At 37.8% G+C, this 17,030-nt stretch overlaps 1 protein-coding gene across 8 annotated transcripts in view; it reads right to left on the reverse strand.

Annotated features, from left to right (window-relative positions):
- Nucleotides 1-2,135: 2,135 nt before the first annotated feature.
- The window catches only part of ZEB1 (zinc finger E-box binding homeobox 1), a 121,157-nt gene continuing 106,262 nt past the window's right edge, over nt 2,136-17,030 (reverse strand). For 5 of the 8 annotated variants that reach the window (XM_064400868.1, XM_064400781.1, XM_064400914.1 and 2 more), the window contains 5 exons: nt 16,258-16,460; nt 11,103-11,223; nt 8,482-10,292; nt 6,883-7,063; nt 2,136-4,632 (listed from right to left, as the gene is read on the reverse strand). In XM_064400868.1, the coding sequence (XP_064256938.1) occupies nt 4,079-4,632; nt 6,883-7,063; nt 8,482-10,292; nt 11,103-11,223; nt 16,258-16,460 (2,870 nt within the window). In that variant the 3' untranslated portion in view covers nt 2,136-4,078. The remainder of the gene's footprint in view (nt 4,633-6,882; nt 7,064-8,481; nt 10,293-11,102; nt 11,224-16,257; nt 16,461-17,030) is intronic. The other 3 variants (XM_064400805.1, XM_064401075.1, XM_064400956.1) reach the window with 1 other exon arrangement.

The raw sequence follows: 17,030 nt of genomic DNA on the forward strand, positions 1-17,030 counted from the left end.
TCTTTCTTTTGCTATTGGCTCAGGACCTCCTAGGGGTATTTCCCATCCCAGGGCCAAAATTTAGTATCTACTTCTGTAACAATATTCCTATACTAGTCTACAATATTTTCCCAATTCTCACATTATTTGATAGAAGAGGAAATACAACTGCCACAATTTGCAACTACAACTGATTTTGAGGCGGCGGTTCATTACATTCTGGAGACAGGTCAGTAGCAGAAGCAAAACCAGTGCCCCAGGCACAGCAGGGCTGTCCCACGCTGAATTCCAAGAACACTTTCTGCCAGCCTGCTCCCTGAGTGCTGAGCCAAGATGAGGGATGCATGGGGAGCCTGAAGAAGAAGCAGGTGCAGACATCAGCTTGGGCACACAGGGCAGCTGATGGACTTTTCATCTTGTGACTGGAGAACAGGTCACAGCACAGTGGAGTTTCATTAAAACGACACAGCTCATGTTTGCTGCTCTTTCCCAACCTTCATTTATCCTTAAAAGACAGAACCAAAGGCTTTATGCTTTTGCTTTCCCCATTTTTTTTTTTAAATGTGGGAAACTTACTGTCCTTGAAACTGCTTTGCCATTAATTTAGAGAGAGGTCACAAAATCACAACACCCACATGGCCGCAGCTGGGCTGCTGCTGCTCCCCTGGGTTTGGGCTCCGTCACAGCTGCCCAGGCATCTCCACACACACAGAGCTTCCTCACTGCTGGAATCTCACTGCTGGGGCTGGGAACGGCACCTGCATCCTCTAAGCACCTCTGGCTTCCACATGAGTTTGCTCAACTAAATGAAGACACACCACAGTTTCTGTGTTTTTCAAACAGACAACAGAGGATATTACAAAGTCACAAACACCAAAGACATTGCTGACCTTAACAGATGCAAAACTCAATGCACCAGTCCATTTTGAAGATAAAAATGTTAATAACGTAGTGTAAGTAATGAATGTAAATTTTTTCCTCCAAAACAATGACATTTCCTGAGTAAAAGTTGCTTGGACTTTACTTTCTATACAAATTACTGGCCTTCTACATTCAGCTCTCACTTACATGAGAAACCTTAGGTTTACCAAAATTCTCTGTTCTACTGCTAAAAACAACAAAATTTTCCCATTTCAACAAATGTCTCATTGGGTTTTTTACCACAGACAACTTGGAATATGAAAAATATGAAAATCTTAAAATAGTTTCAAGAAAGTGTGTTTCATTACCTAAAAGACAGCAGAGACAGTTCTACCTGTGAGAAATTCTGAACCACCTGATTAATCCTGCTATTATAATAATTACAAGACAATATTATTAATGCAACATAAATGGTTGGTTTCTTCAAAACAGCTTTCACATATTTAGCTCAATGATACTATGAAGGTAGAAGTTTACTTAAAAGTGCAGCATTCGTATATTGTACAGCAAAATGCACAAGAAGTAAAATTATTACTATATGGGAGAAATCCTCTGTAGGTATTAATGCTGAGATAATAAAATTGAGAAATACCCAAAACTTAGGTATGTGAATATAAAGTAACTTAAATGATGTTCGTGAACCCCCCCACCCCCCATATTAACAAATGAAATTCCATTTTAGGGATCACCTAAAGAAGAGAACTTTGCTTAAAGAAGAGTCCGTAAATTTTGCTTGAATGGCAAAACATTGTAACCATGCATATATATTACAATTTTCAAGCCTTTATACTTACATTACTGAAATTATGTATCTGCAATGTTGGCATTGTATCTTTGGGAAGTTCAACAGCAATAGGTACATCAGCCTTTCTATGGACAATTAACTTATTGCTAAGTCAAGAAAACAGTTGTAGACTTATTTCATTTAAAAGCAGTCTTACTGAAAAATAGCATTGAACAGTATATTAGATAGGTTACAGCAAAATAAAATGACCCAAAAGAACAACCCACATGGTTCATTTTGAAAACTCAGTTGTTCTCCCAACACTGATAAATTAATGAACGAATGCAGCAATCCCTGTGCCTGCACACAGTTCAAACCCTTCTTTCACTTCCATGCTCCCTATGTACCACTGAAACCCAGGACTGTGACTGAAGCACGTGCTGTGTCTCAGCAACTTCTCATGGAAATAATTTAAATGCACTTTCTACATTACCAGAATAATGACAGCAAGTCAGACTTGTTGACGCATTTTATTGTGAGATGGGGAGTCTGGTAAAAAACTAGAAAATGACCATGATGTAACAAGGAACTTAAAAATGAAGTTTCAGATTTGTAACATACATACATGAATACAGGAACAAATTGGCACAAAAATGTTAAACATTGTTCCCAACACTGTTTTATAAGATTATTCTAATTTGGCTTACTAAGGAAATGAGAGTTTTATGGTTAGACTAATCTCTTAATAAAACTGCAGAGCATCATGCTATTAGTCACACAGTGAATTTCAAAATTTAAGAGCTTTATATTAAAAACTGGGTAAAGGTAAAATGAATTGATTGCAATTGTAAAATTAATACATTCCCATTTTAATTCTTCTGTTCTACAGTCCAAGGCAAGTATAAATGTTAACATAACACTGTTAAATCAAATCTCAATGCAAGAGAACCGATTGCATCTCTACTTTAAATCTTATCAACTTTCCAAATTTTCATACTAAAATATATTATTGTATTAATACAAACTACAGTATTATACACTACACTGTGTAATAAATAAAGAAATATAAAAATAAGACACATAAATATAAAAGTTTTCTAAAACTAAAAAGGTACATATGTCAGTAAGAAGGGTATTAATACTGCCAGGTTTGAAGACATACAGTACAAAATGTTGCACAGATCTATAAACTAAAAGAAATAAAATAATACTGATAGGTAAAAATCAGCTAACATTGTTAATAAATGGGGTCCATAATAACTAACATTTGAAAATACTTATGAGCCAGATAACATGTCATGTATGTGTCTGAAATTAAAGTAAACCAATAAAGCAATAAAGCAGATTAGAAAATTTCCCTTGTAATTATTGTAGAGAAATTCTGCAAGTCAGGTATTAACCCAAAATACCACCAAATAATTAAATAATGAAATATACCAGTGTTCTTACTTCTCTGATGGCTGAGTGTTTTTTCCCCATGAATAGTTTAGAAGTTTGATACAAATCAACAAATGCTAGTTATTGTAGGCCACACATTGGATAAAGGCTGCTTAGAGCCTTTGTAATACTGATAAATGGCACTTACAGCACATAGGTCTTGCATAAGGCCAAAGGAGATACAAAGCTTCATATCATATCCTTCATATTGTTACTACATACTCAAAACACAATTACAAACACTGTTTTTGACAACTTTCCTGTCCTTACCAGTATTAACACTGTTAGTCCCTGCAATCAGAACTCAACGACAATCTTCTCAACTACACTTTTAACCACATGAGTAAGAAACTTCAGTTCTTCTATCATCTTCTTCCTTAAGGCTAACAATACACTTTAAATGATAATATGCTCTACTACAACATCTAATGTCATAAACTGCTACCTTCTAGGTTGAATTTACAAAGGTAGCCAAGCACTGTTTGCAACTGCATTACATGTCTCTGCAAAAGGGAATTTTGTAGTGCAGAAGTTCTCACATTGTAAAACATAAGAAAATACTGAAGCGGATTTAGGAAATGTTTTACCATAAAAACAACAAAAAAAATTCATATAAATCTCTCCCAATTGTACAGTTTAAAAATTAATCAACTCAAGAATGAAAATTAATACTGATAAAACAAACGATGCCAGATGCTTGTCTAATAATCAGGTTTCCTACAACCTGTTAAATCTTTGCTTCCAGAGTCACTGTATTTTTCTAATCTGCTTCATGTTATAAACTTGTTCCTAACTTTGAAAACTGTGTGAAAAATTACTAAGTTTGAGGTTCAGGCACACCTGGATTTCTTTTTTTTTTTCTTTTCTTTTTTTTTTATATATATATTTTTTTACACAGTAGTGAACAGAAATCACAGTATGCAGGCTACTGCGTTTCCATGAAAAGCATGTATAATATAGAAGGAACTTCATTACCAATTTTTTTTTCCTTATAGAAAAAAACCTAGCATGTAAGCTTTATTCATTATTTTCTTCTGACACCTGCCCATTATTTTGTATAACCTCTGGTTCTGCATTGCTTGCTTGATTTACAACTTCATCATTCTTGTCACCTTCAGTTTTCCCTTCTTCCTCTTCTACCGCTGCTACTTCTTCTGCATCCCCCACTTCTTGTAGTTCCCTACATTCTTTTTCTTCCTGAAGTCCCTCTATGTCTTTTTCTTCATCCTCCTCTTCCTCCTTTTCACTGTATTCCTCCTCCTCCCTGGTGAGGCTCTCCCTCTCATCCGAGTCGATCTGCGAGGGGGAGGCTCTGACCGCGGCGTGCTCGGGGCCCAGCGCCTCGGGCCCCATCTCCTCGGGCTCGGCGCTGTCGCGCTCCTCCGGCTCCCGTTTGCAGTAGGAGTAGCGATGGTTCATGTGCTGAGAGTAAGAGCCCGAGTGTGAAAACCTCTTTCCGCACTTGTCACATTGGTAGGGCTTTTCCCCAGAATGCAGTCGCATGTGTTCAATCAAATGGTGTTTGTGTTTAAATGCTTTTGTACAGATTCCACACTCGTGAGGTCTTTTACCTGTAAAACGAAGCACAAACAATTGGGCATCTTGTAGCTGAAGTCTTAAAAATGTACGCTGCTGTTTTCATTATAAAATGCTGTTGGTGATCATATTAACATTGATTAAATTTTATATAACAAGATGTTCTACTCCATGCATTATCAACTTTTCTCTCCTGAGCCCAAAGGATGAAGGTGCAAGTATAAATGTTAACATAACACTGTTAAATCAAATCTCAATGCAAGAGAACCAATTGCATCTCTACTTTAAATCTTATCAACTTTCCAAATTTTCATACTAAAATATATTATTGTATTAATACAAACTACAGTATTATACACTATACTATATATTATATATTGCCACAATCACTACAGTAATTTGTAACTTTTTTAGGAAAACTCATCATAGGAGGATAAAGAGATTCTCATATATGACTTTTAGCACAAAAAAGTGCAAATATAAATTAGAAAATGAGACATTTTTCTTGCATAAACTATTTTCAACTGAAACCATTTTAACTTTTCTATATTGATGGCAATTTAAAATTAGCTAAGCTTTTACATTGGTTTCGGTGTACCAAGTCCTTCCATGATACAAGTAAAATGAAAATAATTCCAAAATCTAGGCTGAATGCTTTATGTACAAAACTTGCTGACTACGCATGCATTGACATGAAAAAAATCTGTTTCACTCAGTGTCTTTCTGCTTTTTTCCAGCTACTGCCTTGTTTTTAGAGTCTCTTATAAATGTATCAGGAGCCTAGCAGCATTAGTTTGATTTTAACATTTAAAGTTGTTACACAAAATGACTTTGCAGTCTTAGCTCAGACACAAAAGACAAAGACAGTAAGACGTCAGGTTTCTGGTCACACTACACTAATGATCAGCACATCCATGTCATCTCATGCCAAACAAGCAACAAGGCAGATGCTGGGATCTCTTCCCAAGAAAAAAGTGATAGGACAAGAGGAAATGGCCTCAAGTTGTGCCTCTAAGGGGAGGTTTAGATTGGAAATTAGGGAAAGTCCTAATCAGGAAATTAGGAAAAGTTTTTTCACCAAAAGGGTTGTCAAGCACTGGACGCCCAGGGAAGTGGCTGAGTCACCATCCCATGAGGTATTTAAAAGACAAGCAGATGTGGCACTTTTGGGACATGGTTTACCAGTGCACTTGGCAGTGCTGGGTGAGTGGCTGCAGTCAATGATCTTAAAGGTCTTTTCCAACCTAAATGATTCTATGCTTTGAATGTTACACTGAAGTTAAAACTGGCAGGGGAAGAACAATTCTGCTAGGAAAAGGAGGAGTTAAAAGAGGCTCAGGACAGGATAGGTATGAAATTAGATACCCTTAATGAATATAACTTGAGAAAATTGACCAAGACAAAAAAGAATTTGTTATGCTTTTAATTTTATATGTGAGATTACACTAAAATGTTAATATGCAGAAATATAATTAACATAATAATTCAGCTACTCTGTGAACCAAGAAAGTAGAGCAGCATGAAGGGAGTAGCCAGAAGTTCTAAAGAGTTTATTTTATGGATGTGGGGAAAGAGAAGATAACAGAGCCAGTAAGAAAGGAATCTATAATACAAAACTCAATATATATTTGGCACCTAATCAATAAAAAAACCCCAATTCTTACTTTAAGACATCTCAGAAGAAATAAGAGAGCAAGAGGTATTTTAAAAATCTTAAAGATACCAGAACCAGAGCCAAAAGGAACAACTATGAGAAATTACAAATAAAAATCAAAGCCAAAAGGGTGTTCATTAGCAGTTAGATTCTATGTCTAATGAATAGCTGAAGCTGTTAACTTCAGGGCATTATAAATGTAGCTCAGTTGGAAAATCCTTCATGCCAGATAGGCACGCTGTTTTTCATGCATAGCATCAAATACATACACAATCCCTTTTCCCCCCAGTTTTTATTATTAATTTTTTCAAAATTTATAACCAGGCAAGAAGAAAAAAATAGAAGTAACATATCCTTATTTATAGGCAGCTCACAGATGATTATCCACAAGCCAAATGCAAAAACTCCCCTTTTTCTATTTAGGGTTTAGGTCTAACAAATTTAAAGAAAGACAGAATTGCTGTTCTGTCAAACAAATATACAAAACCAGGGGTTTCTAAAGAAAGCTTAGCACAGGCAGTAAGGACTGCTGCACTTCTTTACACTGCCTGAGAATGGGATTCCAGTTGAGATTATCAGTTACATGTTACCAAAGAAGTAACAATCAGAAAAGTCTTTTCCCAGTACATACCTGTGTGTTCATACTTATGTCTCAATAACGAGCTGCTCTTCTGGAATATTTTGTCACATAAATCACATGCATACATCCCATTTTCTGTCTTTCTCATTTTTTTCTTTGGGGGTGTTGAATCAGAATCATTTTGATCTTCTAAATTGGATATTCCTTCTGAGCTAGTGTCTTGCCTTTCATCCTTCAGAAAAATTACAAAAATCAGTTAACTCCAATAAAAGAAGTAACCCACATAAACTGAAGCTTCCCATTCAATTCCATAAAAAGCCAAACAAAATTGTTTAGACTTCCACAGTAAAAAAAAAGTCCTTTACTGCATTGTTCTGCTTTGCAGTCCTTGCCATCATCCAGATGCAGATTTCCTCACTGGGACTGGTTTTAATCACATCCAAATATGACTGTTGGCCAGGTCTAAGCTATGCTGGCATGCCGTATTTTAGGGCCCATAAAATAAATGCAATATTACAGACCTGTAAAGCACTTCAGTAAGTGGGAAGAGCAAATTTGCCACTTAACTGCATTTTTCAGATAATGCTGGTCACCTACCTTTTGCTGCCTCACAGATTTTATGAAGTTAAAAGCCTTTTTGCTGAAGTTTTCACAAAAAAGCTATTTAAATTACCATTCAAATGTGCATATTTGACTACCCTCTTCCTCATGAAACTACCACAAGTACTCTTTAACCCAAAATTTAGGGGACTTCAAATACTGTCATTAGTAAATATTTTCAAAATATAATTGTTGTGTATTTCTAAGCAATTTAAGTGCTAAAGCTTCCCTGTAAAAGCACAGTGTTTTCTACTGACATCAGCAGCATGTACAGGTTAGCCTCAAACTTTTAACATAAGCAGCCTTGTAACTCTTCAAGGCTCCTCAATCTCTGGCAATACAGAACCCTGAATAAAATGCTAGACCACCAATTTCTAAGACTTAAGTAGAAACACCCAGCCACTTTTCTGTTCTGCCCTGTCCCTACCTTAATGTTCACAGGTGATTCTCAGGAGGACTGACCCAAATCATTAGATCACATCTGCATGTACCCAGGGAGTAACAAGCCAGGATACAGGAATGGCAGATGGAGATAAATATCTCCCTGACTTTCAATTGAGAATATATCTGCATTTTGTTTAAAGTGACATTACAGTGTAGGATGAATTCAGTACTCTGCAAACTAAGGAAGCAGAGTAGCACGAAAGGAGTAATCAAAAGTTCCAAAGAGTTTATTTCCTGAATACAGGGAAAGAGGAGATGCAGAGCAAAAGACAAAAGCCATGTTTTTATTTTGCTTTTTGATCAGGAGCACTAGATAGTCTTTAAAATAGTGAGCACTAATGTCCTAGAAGACTAAATATGGAGAATAACTGAGTTGTCCATGCACAACAGTTTCCATTAGTCTGGACTCAAACTGCCTGAGCTAACTAGCTTTGCAGAGGGCACAACAGTAATATCTATTACCTGTTTACAATCAAGTCAAATAAGCCTGATAGCTTGTGTTTATATTTTTATTTAGTTCACCTGGATAGCTTTCTGTTAGTTCAGCACAGATACAGATTGAATACATCATACGTACATCATGTAGGAATATGGGGACCGAAGTACCTGATTTCCATTGGCTTGGGTCTGTTTTGGTGGTGTCTCATGAACTGCAGGACTAACTGTTGTAGAGTATGTATAAGCCACCTGTGGAATCAAAATGGTTTGCTTATTGGCAGCGAGAGCTCTCAAGCAGGGAACACTGTTCTGGTCAGCAATGGCAACAATTGTAGGTAACTGGGCAGTGACTGTAGGTATAGCAATATTTATGGGATTGGCACTTGGTGGGATAACATTTACAATAGGATCAGAGTCTGTAACACTGTTGTCCTTTTGTGGTTCTTTTTTTGCACAAGTTAAGTTCAAAGGTTCTTCTTGGACAGAATAAACACTGTTCTGGTAAACACTAGTTATGGTAGATCTTTCCAACAGTTCTCCATGTTGCTTTGGTAGTGAAAGGTCAAGAGGTTCTATTTGTGGCTCTTCTTGTACACCCTCTGCCGTGTACGTGTAACCCTGTGAATTTCTTGATGAAGAAAGGTTTAGTGGTGATGCAGATGGCGTGCTATTGTGTGAACCATTCAGAGCTGAAGCCCCTGGTAAAGTCTGAGATTTTGTTGTACTGACAGGATTTTGTGAGTTATTTGTGCTGTTCTGGGGTTCACTCACATTTGAAGTTGCTGCTTGATCATCGTTTTCTGCGGGACTGCTTACTTTAACTTGTTCAGGAGAAGATGGTCCAGAAGACTGCACAGAAATTTGTCCAGCTTGCATTTTTTCAAACCACTTTTTTACCACATCCAGTGGTAGGTTTACAGAATCTGCTATTTTTGAAAGCTCTTCTGCGCTTGGTTGTGCATTTAATGCATAATACGCTTTTAGGAGCGACAGAAGGTTCTTTAAAGGTGGCTGACCAGGAGACAAGTTGTTCTCCCCGGTTTCTGATGGGACAGGGGACTCAGATTTCTCAGCTTCTGTTCCACTGGGCTGGGGAAGCTGAGGAGGGCTTTTTGTTTCATAGTGCTTTAATTCTTGAAGTGCATTAAGATCTCCTGGACAGTCATCACAAAGAAGACAAGTGCTATCGTTGGTCTCTCCTTCAAAGTTCTTATCTTTCTCAGACTTCACTGTGAGATCTTGTGGTAATTTCTCATTTTTGCAACTATTTGCAGGAACAGAGTTTTCTTTTTTTAGATTTTGTGGAACAACCTGAAGTTGACTTGGCTGCTCCAAGCTGTAGTTGATGATAATTTTGGTTGTCCCATCTTGGTCAACCAAAGGAAGACTGATAGCTGAAATGAGGGAATGGCCAGCTTGTTGTATAGATGCATTGTTGATTGTTTCTTGTTCTTTGGATGCAAGGTTAGCATGATTGTTTTCCAGTACTTGCCTTATTACATTACCATCCACTGCCACTTTTAGTACATTTTGAATGTCACTTAAATTGATGCTTATGGGAGACACCAGACCTACTGTTGGTAGAACAACAGCTTGCACCACACCCTGAGGAGAACTGGTTGCCTGCAATGGGCTACCACCACTAAAAACCCCATTTTGCAAAGGGTTTGAACAATTAATTCCTGAAGCAACCACTATGGGCTTGAATTCATAATCCACAGGTTCAGTTTTAATTTGGTTAAGAGGAAGCTGCTCTTGCAAGGGTTTATTTTCTATCTTTTGTCGTATCTGTGGTCTTGCTGGGCTACCTGGTGATGCAGAAAGGGAAGGGGAGGAGCACTGAGACATCTTGAGCCCTGACCGGGCTCGACCATTCACGGGCATCAAACCAATACACTTCTTACTGCTTATGTGTGAACTGTATGAACCAGAATGGGAAAAACGTTTCTTGCAGTTTGGGCACTCATATGGCTTCTCTCCTAAACAGAAGAAAAAATAACAAAAAGAAAAGAGAAAAGGAATATGCAACAGTTAACCAGGTTACAGTGCAACTTCATCAAACAATAATTACCAGAACAAATACATCATAATAACCTCTCAAAGAATCCTAGGGGGAAAAAAAAAAATCTTATCTAGTGAATTGAACAGTAAGAGTATTAAAGAGTATTAAAGGAGCCAAGGCTCCTTTAATAAGTTTGTGATCCACTAGATATAGGATGGACCCTACATGATCATGTGTTCCAGTATTTCTCTATTTGACAATTACAGATTTCATTGAACTTCATTAAAGTAGTATCACCACTAACTTCTAACTTCTTATAAAGCATTTCTTATAACTTATCTAATAAATTGTGTCCTGAGTCTACTTCAATATGACAAATCTTGAATGATGTCAATTACAGCTGCAGGAGGAACACTCAGTTCTTATGTCCTGATTATTATCAATTAAAATTCTATAGCAAGGCTTGTAACACATTGAATGATCTGCAAACATTGAAGAAAAACAGACAAGTGCAAAGGACCAGAAAGATGTCCCCATTTCTTCTGTGACAAGTCAAATTTCCTTAATTGTAAGAGATTAAGTTGCAACTGTAAATCCTCTTGAGTTTTTCTACATATTCCCTGCAGAGAGCTGAAGGCTGCAGTCAGTGCCTGCAGTATTCCAGAGGGAAAAATATAAGGAAAACACTAGTATTTCAAACTTAGACTTACAAGACTGCTATTTCATCAAAGTTATAAAGAGCAGAATTGGCAACATTAGCACTCAATTCAATGCTTGATTTATTTACCACTGTGGATTCGTAGGTGCTCCTTTAGGTGATGTTTATATTTAAAAGCTTTTCCACATTCAGTGCACTTGAATTTTCGATTACCGCTGGACTGCGTCACATGTCTCTGTAAGAAAGAAGTCTTAATTACTGTATAGGACAGCATCTTGCAGAAACACCTTCTATTTTCACATTGTAACAGAGAAAATACCATACAAACCCAAAGAGAATCAACCATAATTGTAAGAGACCAAAGGTGGTATGGAAAAAGGAAACAAATTACAAATCAGGTAAAAACTGAGGCACACATTTCTTCTGAATAAATCTGATACAGTAAAGAGAAAGAAACCAAACAAACTCAAAATATAGTTGCCCCTTCTCCTAAATTCAGGTGAAGTTCACACTGACATGTTAGTAGGAAGTTCCAGGATGAATGCTAGTTCTACTTGTGACAGCAAAACCATCAGGGAAAAAGCCCAAGCCCACTACCCACAGAATACTTCATGCAGGATAGAAAAACATTGAAGTCTATAGAAACCTGTTTAAACTTTAATCGGTTGACTTGATTTTTCCATTTACATGCTTCCAGGGCTTACTGTTGGCCTTGGATCCCTCTATATAATGATGCCACAGGACTGCTCAAGAGAAGGTAGCTTAGTGACAATAAAGGTACTCTTGGTCACAATTAATTTGCAAAATAAATGTGAGAAACTAAACCACAAAAATAAAATATGGAGGGGTTTCCCAAGTACACAACACCAAACCTATTCACCATTTGCACTGAAGCTCTGTGATTATTTTTGTTATATTTTGCCTTGTGAGAGCATTTATTGTTAAGTTCTAAATTGTTTTTGTCTTTATTGCTACACTAGTTTAAAAAAAAAAGCAAAAGCTAAGACAGACATGTAAATATATGTAGTATAATACATGACACATATGTGCAAGATCTGTAATTTTACCACAAACTATAAATCCATAAATGTGTGTTTTTAAGGACAAAAATTGCATGCACTTTTAAAGTTGAAACAGCTTAATTACAAACATAAAACAGAGGAACCAGGGATTTTTCTGTTCAAACAACTTGTTTATTAGAAAAACCTAGCAGCTCCTTTTGAAGTAGAGCTCACTTGGCAAAAAGATATTCTACCACCACTGGGATGCACTGCAGATTTTTGGTAACTGGAGCAAGCATTTTCATAAACTCATGACCAGAGCTGTTCATGGACTCCAGGGACAAAGAGGCTGCCCACCAGCAGGTGTGGATCACTCCTCAGGTGTGAAAGCGTGGGGGAACTCCGGACCTGGCTCTGGCCTGCTGTGCTTGGCAGCACGGGGAGCAGATGCTCACTGGGTGTTAGGGCTCTTCCTGAGCACAGACACAACAACTGGGGGCTGAGAACTGTGCTGGAGAAGCAGGGATAGATAAAACACAGGATGATGACCCTGCTGTGAGACATGCCTGCAGATCTGAAGAACCTGTGGCTATGCAGGTTGCTGGATAAAAGTCTGAACTCTCTGCTATGAGATATGCTGTCCAAATTATCAACCCTTCCTGTTCCACTCCCTGTCCTCCTTTAATAGAAGACAAATTGAAATAAGATCATGTAAATTACTTCCACATACTCTAATTCAACAGTTCCCCTGGGAGAAGCATTTGGTTAAGCTGCAGATTTTACCTCTCAGCAGATACTGCTCCCACCCCGCTCAGGGTGAGCTGCTTCCTGCCTCCCCCTGGGCTCTGCAGTGAGGTCTCCACCTGAATTTCTCCTGATTAGCACCTGACCCCCATTCCTGGGTTTGTCAGCTGTCTTTTCCTAGTTCACATGGCTTTTCAGCTCTGTTTAAGTAAGTCCCTTGAAGATGATGTTCTAGAAAGACTGTGGCTGACGCACTGCATTTCACTTTAATGATCCAACTGCAATGAGTCTAGAGGACCGTGTCAGGATTTACTTAAGCCTGCTGAGAATCAGTTACTACCGTTTGACTTGAATTATACAAGCTAACAGAACTCAGGATATATACAGTTACTGCAGGGCCTGGACTACATAAATATTCATACAAAGTATCAGTGCATGGATTCAATCTGTCAGAAATGTTTCTGCTCCAGTCTTTAAAATCTAATGTTCTCTTTCTAAGGCATGGAAGTCCACACTCCACTTATCAAAATTTTAATGAGTTTTCCTGTTTTCCTGGTCATAGCTGTAAGCTTTAAGCTTTCTGCTAGGTAGTATTTCCAAATCTATTTTGCCTTAGCTTCTTATACTTCTAACTCTCTGTTCAGCTTTCTTGCTCTCATAATACTGTTCAGAATTACTTTGAAGGATCTTGTTTAAATGTAAAATCATAACATTTCTCCAAAGTGTTTCTCCACTGAGAAATCATAACACATCTCCAAAGTACCACCTGTAATACTTTCACCTTCATTTTCTCAGATTCAAATGTTTTTTCCCATCTCAGCACTGTTAAAGCCACATTAGTTTGTGCCTGAGATATGTGATATATTTCTAATACACTGTACATAATTGCTGTTTTCTGCTCATTAAAGAATTAACCGCAACATTCAAAGAATATTCTTCTGCACTCCTTCAATGACTGAAAGAAGAAACACCAGCATTAAGGTCTGTAACTAGCCACTAATACCTCCCTGCACCAAATGTTTGCTGTGCTTAGGACTGAAGCCCATCCCTCTCACAACAGAGAAAAAAACTAATTAATGAGAATCCTCCAAAGTTATTTGGAAGACAGAAATTACAGGTGTATCAGGGTTTTTCACAGATGATTTGACCATGGTTTCCAAGAATTGCCATTTCTCAGCAGTGTGCATGACACTGTGAAATTCTGAAAGCTACCTACAGGTGCTTCATAAATTGATGAGAAAAAAATTAAAACAAATATAAGAAGCATTTTTTCACACTTCAACATCTCTTTTGGTGCTTTGCATGTGAAGGCAGACGACACATACAGCATCACCTCCTACCAACTGCTAGTGGTGTAGGAGCAGCCAAGGGTGCCGTGAGGAGCAGGGGGAGGAGGCAGGGAGAAGAAGAAGGTGCAGGATGGCTTTCAGCTCTCTGCTGGAGCAGGAGTAGAAGTTTGGCTTATCTTCCCCTGGCTCAGAAGGAGGCCCAGTGTGCAGGTATCCCTTCCACTGCCTTCTCTAAGTTAGATTTTATCTTTGCTCATTGCTTTGTACAGAACAATTACAAGATTGCCACATGATGGACATTACCAGCTAACGAAGTTATCCAAATAATCTATGGTCAGGTGAAGTTCTTTAGGAATAAGACATCAAGTCTTAAACATGCAGTTGTTTAAGACCCACAGCCAGGAGGTCTATACTTCACTAATGACAAAATTTTCCATTACACAAATGATGTAATCATGCATACACAGCCAATTTTGAAGACACAGCAATTTTGCAATAATAACATAAACAAACAAGTATTTCAAATTTAACAAGTATCTAAACCATTGTAGTTTTAATTCTGGCTATTGCTTGAGAGAAATGAACACACTTGAATGAGTGTAATACTGAGTCCCAGATACTCCATGGAAACAACATTAATCAAATACAATTGTGCCTTCAAAAGTAAAAACCCATTAAAATATTTTCGTTGGAATACAGTTTAAGCTACTCCTTTTAGCAATTCTTCTGAGTGTTCACTTGTTACTTTTTATTTTTTCATTCAAACTGCATGCAAGTATGGCTTCTATCTCCCCCAACGACTTTATTCTTGGTTTTAGGCTTGTAACTGGAAAGACTGAAAACAAATGTGGTAGCCCACAAGAAAAGCATTATATAAATAGCATTCATAGATTTTATGGCTAGAAATATAAGATGTATGTCAGATGAAAGTAACTTTTAAAGTGCAAGCCAAGCCAAAAAGGAAGAGAAACAGAAATTAATTGCTCATGGGAAGCACATTTGAGTAAAAAAGAACTGCCACACCAGAATATGCTGGTGAGGTTATTCCAAAGCTTGTGAGACAGTAAAATCCTTGCAGCAGGATGGCCAACACTTTTTGTACCAATTCAATTGACCTGTGAATGTGAACACCCATGTATAAAAATGTAAAACAAATTTTTAAGCCTGTTAAATTGTTGGACTTGGTGATACTTTGTAGGATGGAGGTTAACAGCCAACGTGAAAAAAAGCATGTCCTTTATTCTGGTTTCCTTAAGTAAAGCATCTTCCTTTACTCTGGGCTACAGCCTGTTGGTGTGGTGCAACCAGAAATGTTGGAAGTACCTTTACTTTTACATTTGGTTTTGCATTGTTCTGTTATATTTATCTCCTTTTTTTTTTTTCTGGAGGGTATGAATCTTTCTGGTCTGTCTTCTGAAGGAAACATCTCCAAGCCTTTTTAACTTGGTGGTGGAAAATCTGTATGTTTTTAACTCTGGATAATTTCTGACTGTTTCAGTTGGTTCCTGAGCCTCAGAGCATCTCTGATAAGCATGTGCTGGGGATGGATGATGGGACATTGTGGGGATAAAAAAAGAAAAGAAACTCAGGACCTTCTGTAATGATCAGATGGTTAACTTATGGAAGACATTCCAGGAACCCTGTTCTCAGGTCAAGCCATGAACCAGAGAAAACAAGCTCATAACACCTTTAGCCTTTTCTACTGCTTCATTTAGTACTTAACACCATATTTAGCACATTTAACACCATCTTTTAAACACTAATTATTTGTATATTGTCTTACAGCATGAATTGCATTTAAAAACTGTACCTCACAGTTCAAGCAACACAATGGTTTGTTTCTTAAGGACAAAAATGCTACATTAAATTGGGAATTATTCAAGCAGCACTTATGAAAATAAAACGGAAATGTTTCATTAAAGGCTTGAAATTAGATTTAAGTCATAATTTTTATGCAGTGGTAGCCAATGAACAGAAAAAACCAACAAATTACCTATAAATGTAATAAAGCACTTCTGAAAACAACCCTACTGCCTAGATGAATGAAAACAGGAATTGAGATCTCAACTTTTGACAGCTACAGAAAAAGCCTGACTTGAGCAGCAAGCTTGAGTGTGCTCTCTGGGACTGGACCATCAGCACACAGATGATCTGCTGTGAACAGTTTACCCGCTCTGCACATTTCTGCCCACATAACAAACCACAGCGTTGCTACAGAGGACAATAACCCTTAGCTCAAATGCCACTTACTGGGTCTCTTCCTGATTTGTGTGATGTCATGTGGCGGTCGAGCTGCGTTCTGTACGCAAAGGTGTAACTGCACAAGGAGCAGCTGAAGTTATCCTCGTTCTTCTCATGGCGGTATTTGATGTGTTCCTTCAGAGAGGTAAAGCGCTTGTACCCGCGGTCGCAGTACGGGCAGGTGAGCAGCTGGGAAAACGCGTCAGGAGTTCCTGCACAGGAGACACAAGGCACCACAATTAAATAAACAAGTTCCAAACTTATTACCAGCAACAAACAGGCTTTACATTTACACCTATTACCGTAAGAAAACATGCAGCTGCTGGAAGCTCCATTTCTTTTAGAGAAGGACTCGTGATAATTTAGATTTTTTCCACAGGGATTATGCAAGCTCACACACTATGGCATCGTTGCCCCAATGTACCTTGGAGAGAGTCAGCACAATATGCTGATAGGATAAGGAGGAATAGTTTTCAACCAAAAGAGAGTATATGGAGACTAGATATAAAGAAAAAATGTTCATGATAAGGGTGGTCAAATACTTCAACAGGTTGCCTGCAAGGGTAGCAAATGTTGCATTCCTGGAAATATTCACGACCAGCTTGGATAGGGTTCTGAGCAACAAGATAAAGTTGAAGATGTCCCAGCTCATTTCAGGGAAGTTGGACCTAGATGACCTTTAAAGGCCCTGTTTAACCCAAACCATTCAATGATTTACAGATATGTATGTGTTAGTAGGACATACTGTCTGCAGGACAAAAAGTAGAGATCAAATGTGTGGC

Source organism: Passer domesticus, chromosome 1 (genome assembly GCF_036417665.1).
Source record: "Passer domesticus isolate bPasDom1 chromosome 1, bPasDom1.hap1, whole genome shotgun sequence".
Lineage (NCBI taxonomy): Eukaryota > Metazoa > Chordata > Aves > Passeriformes > Passeridae > Passer > Passer domesticus.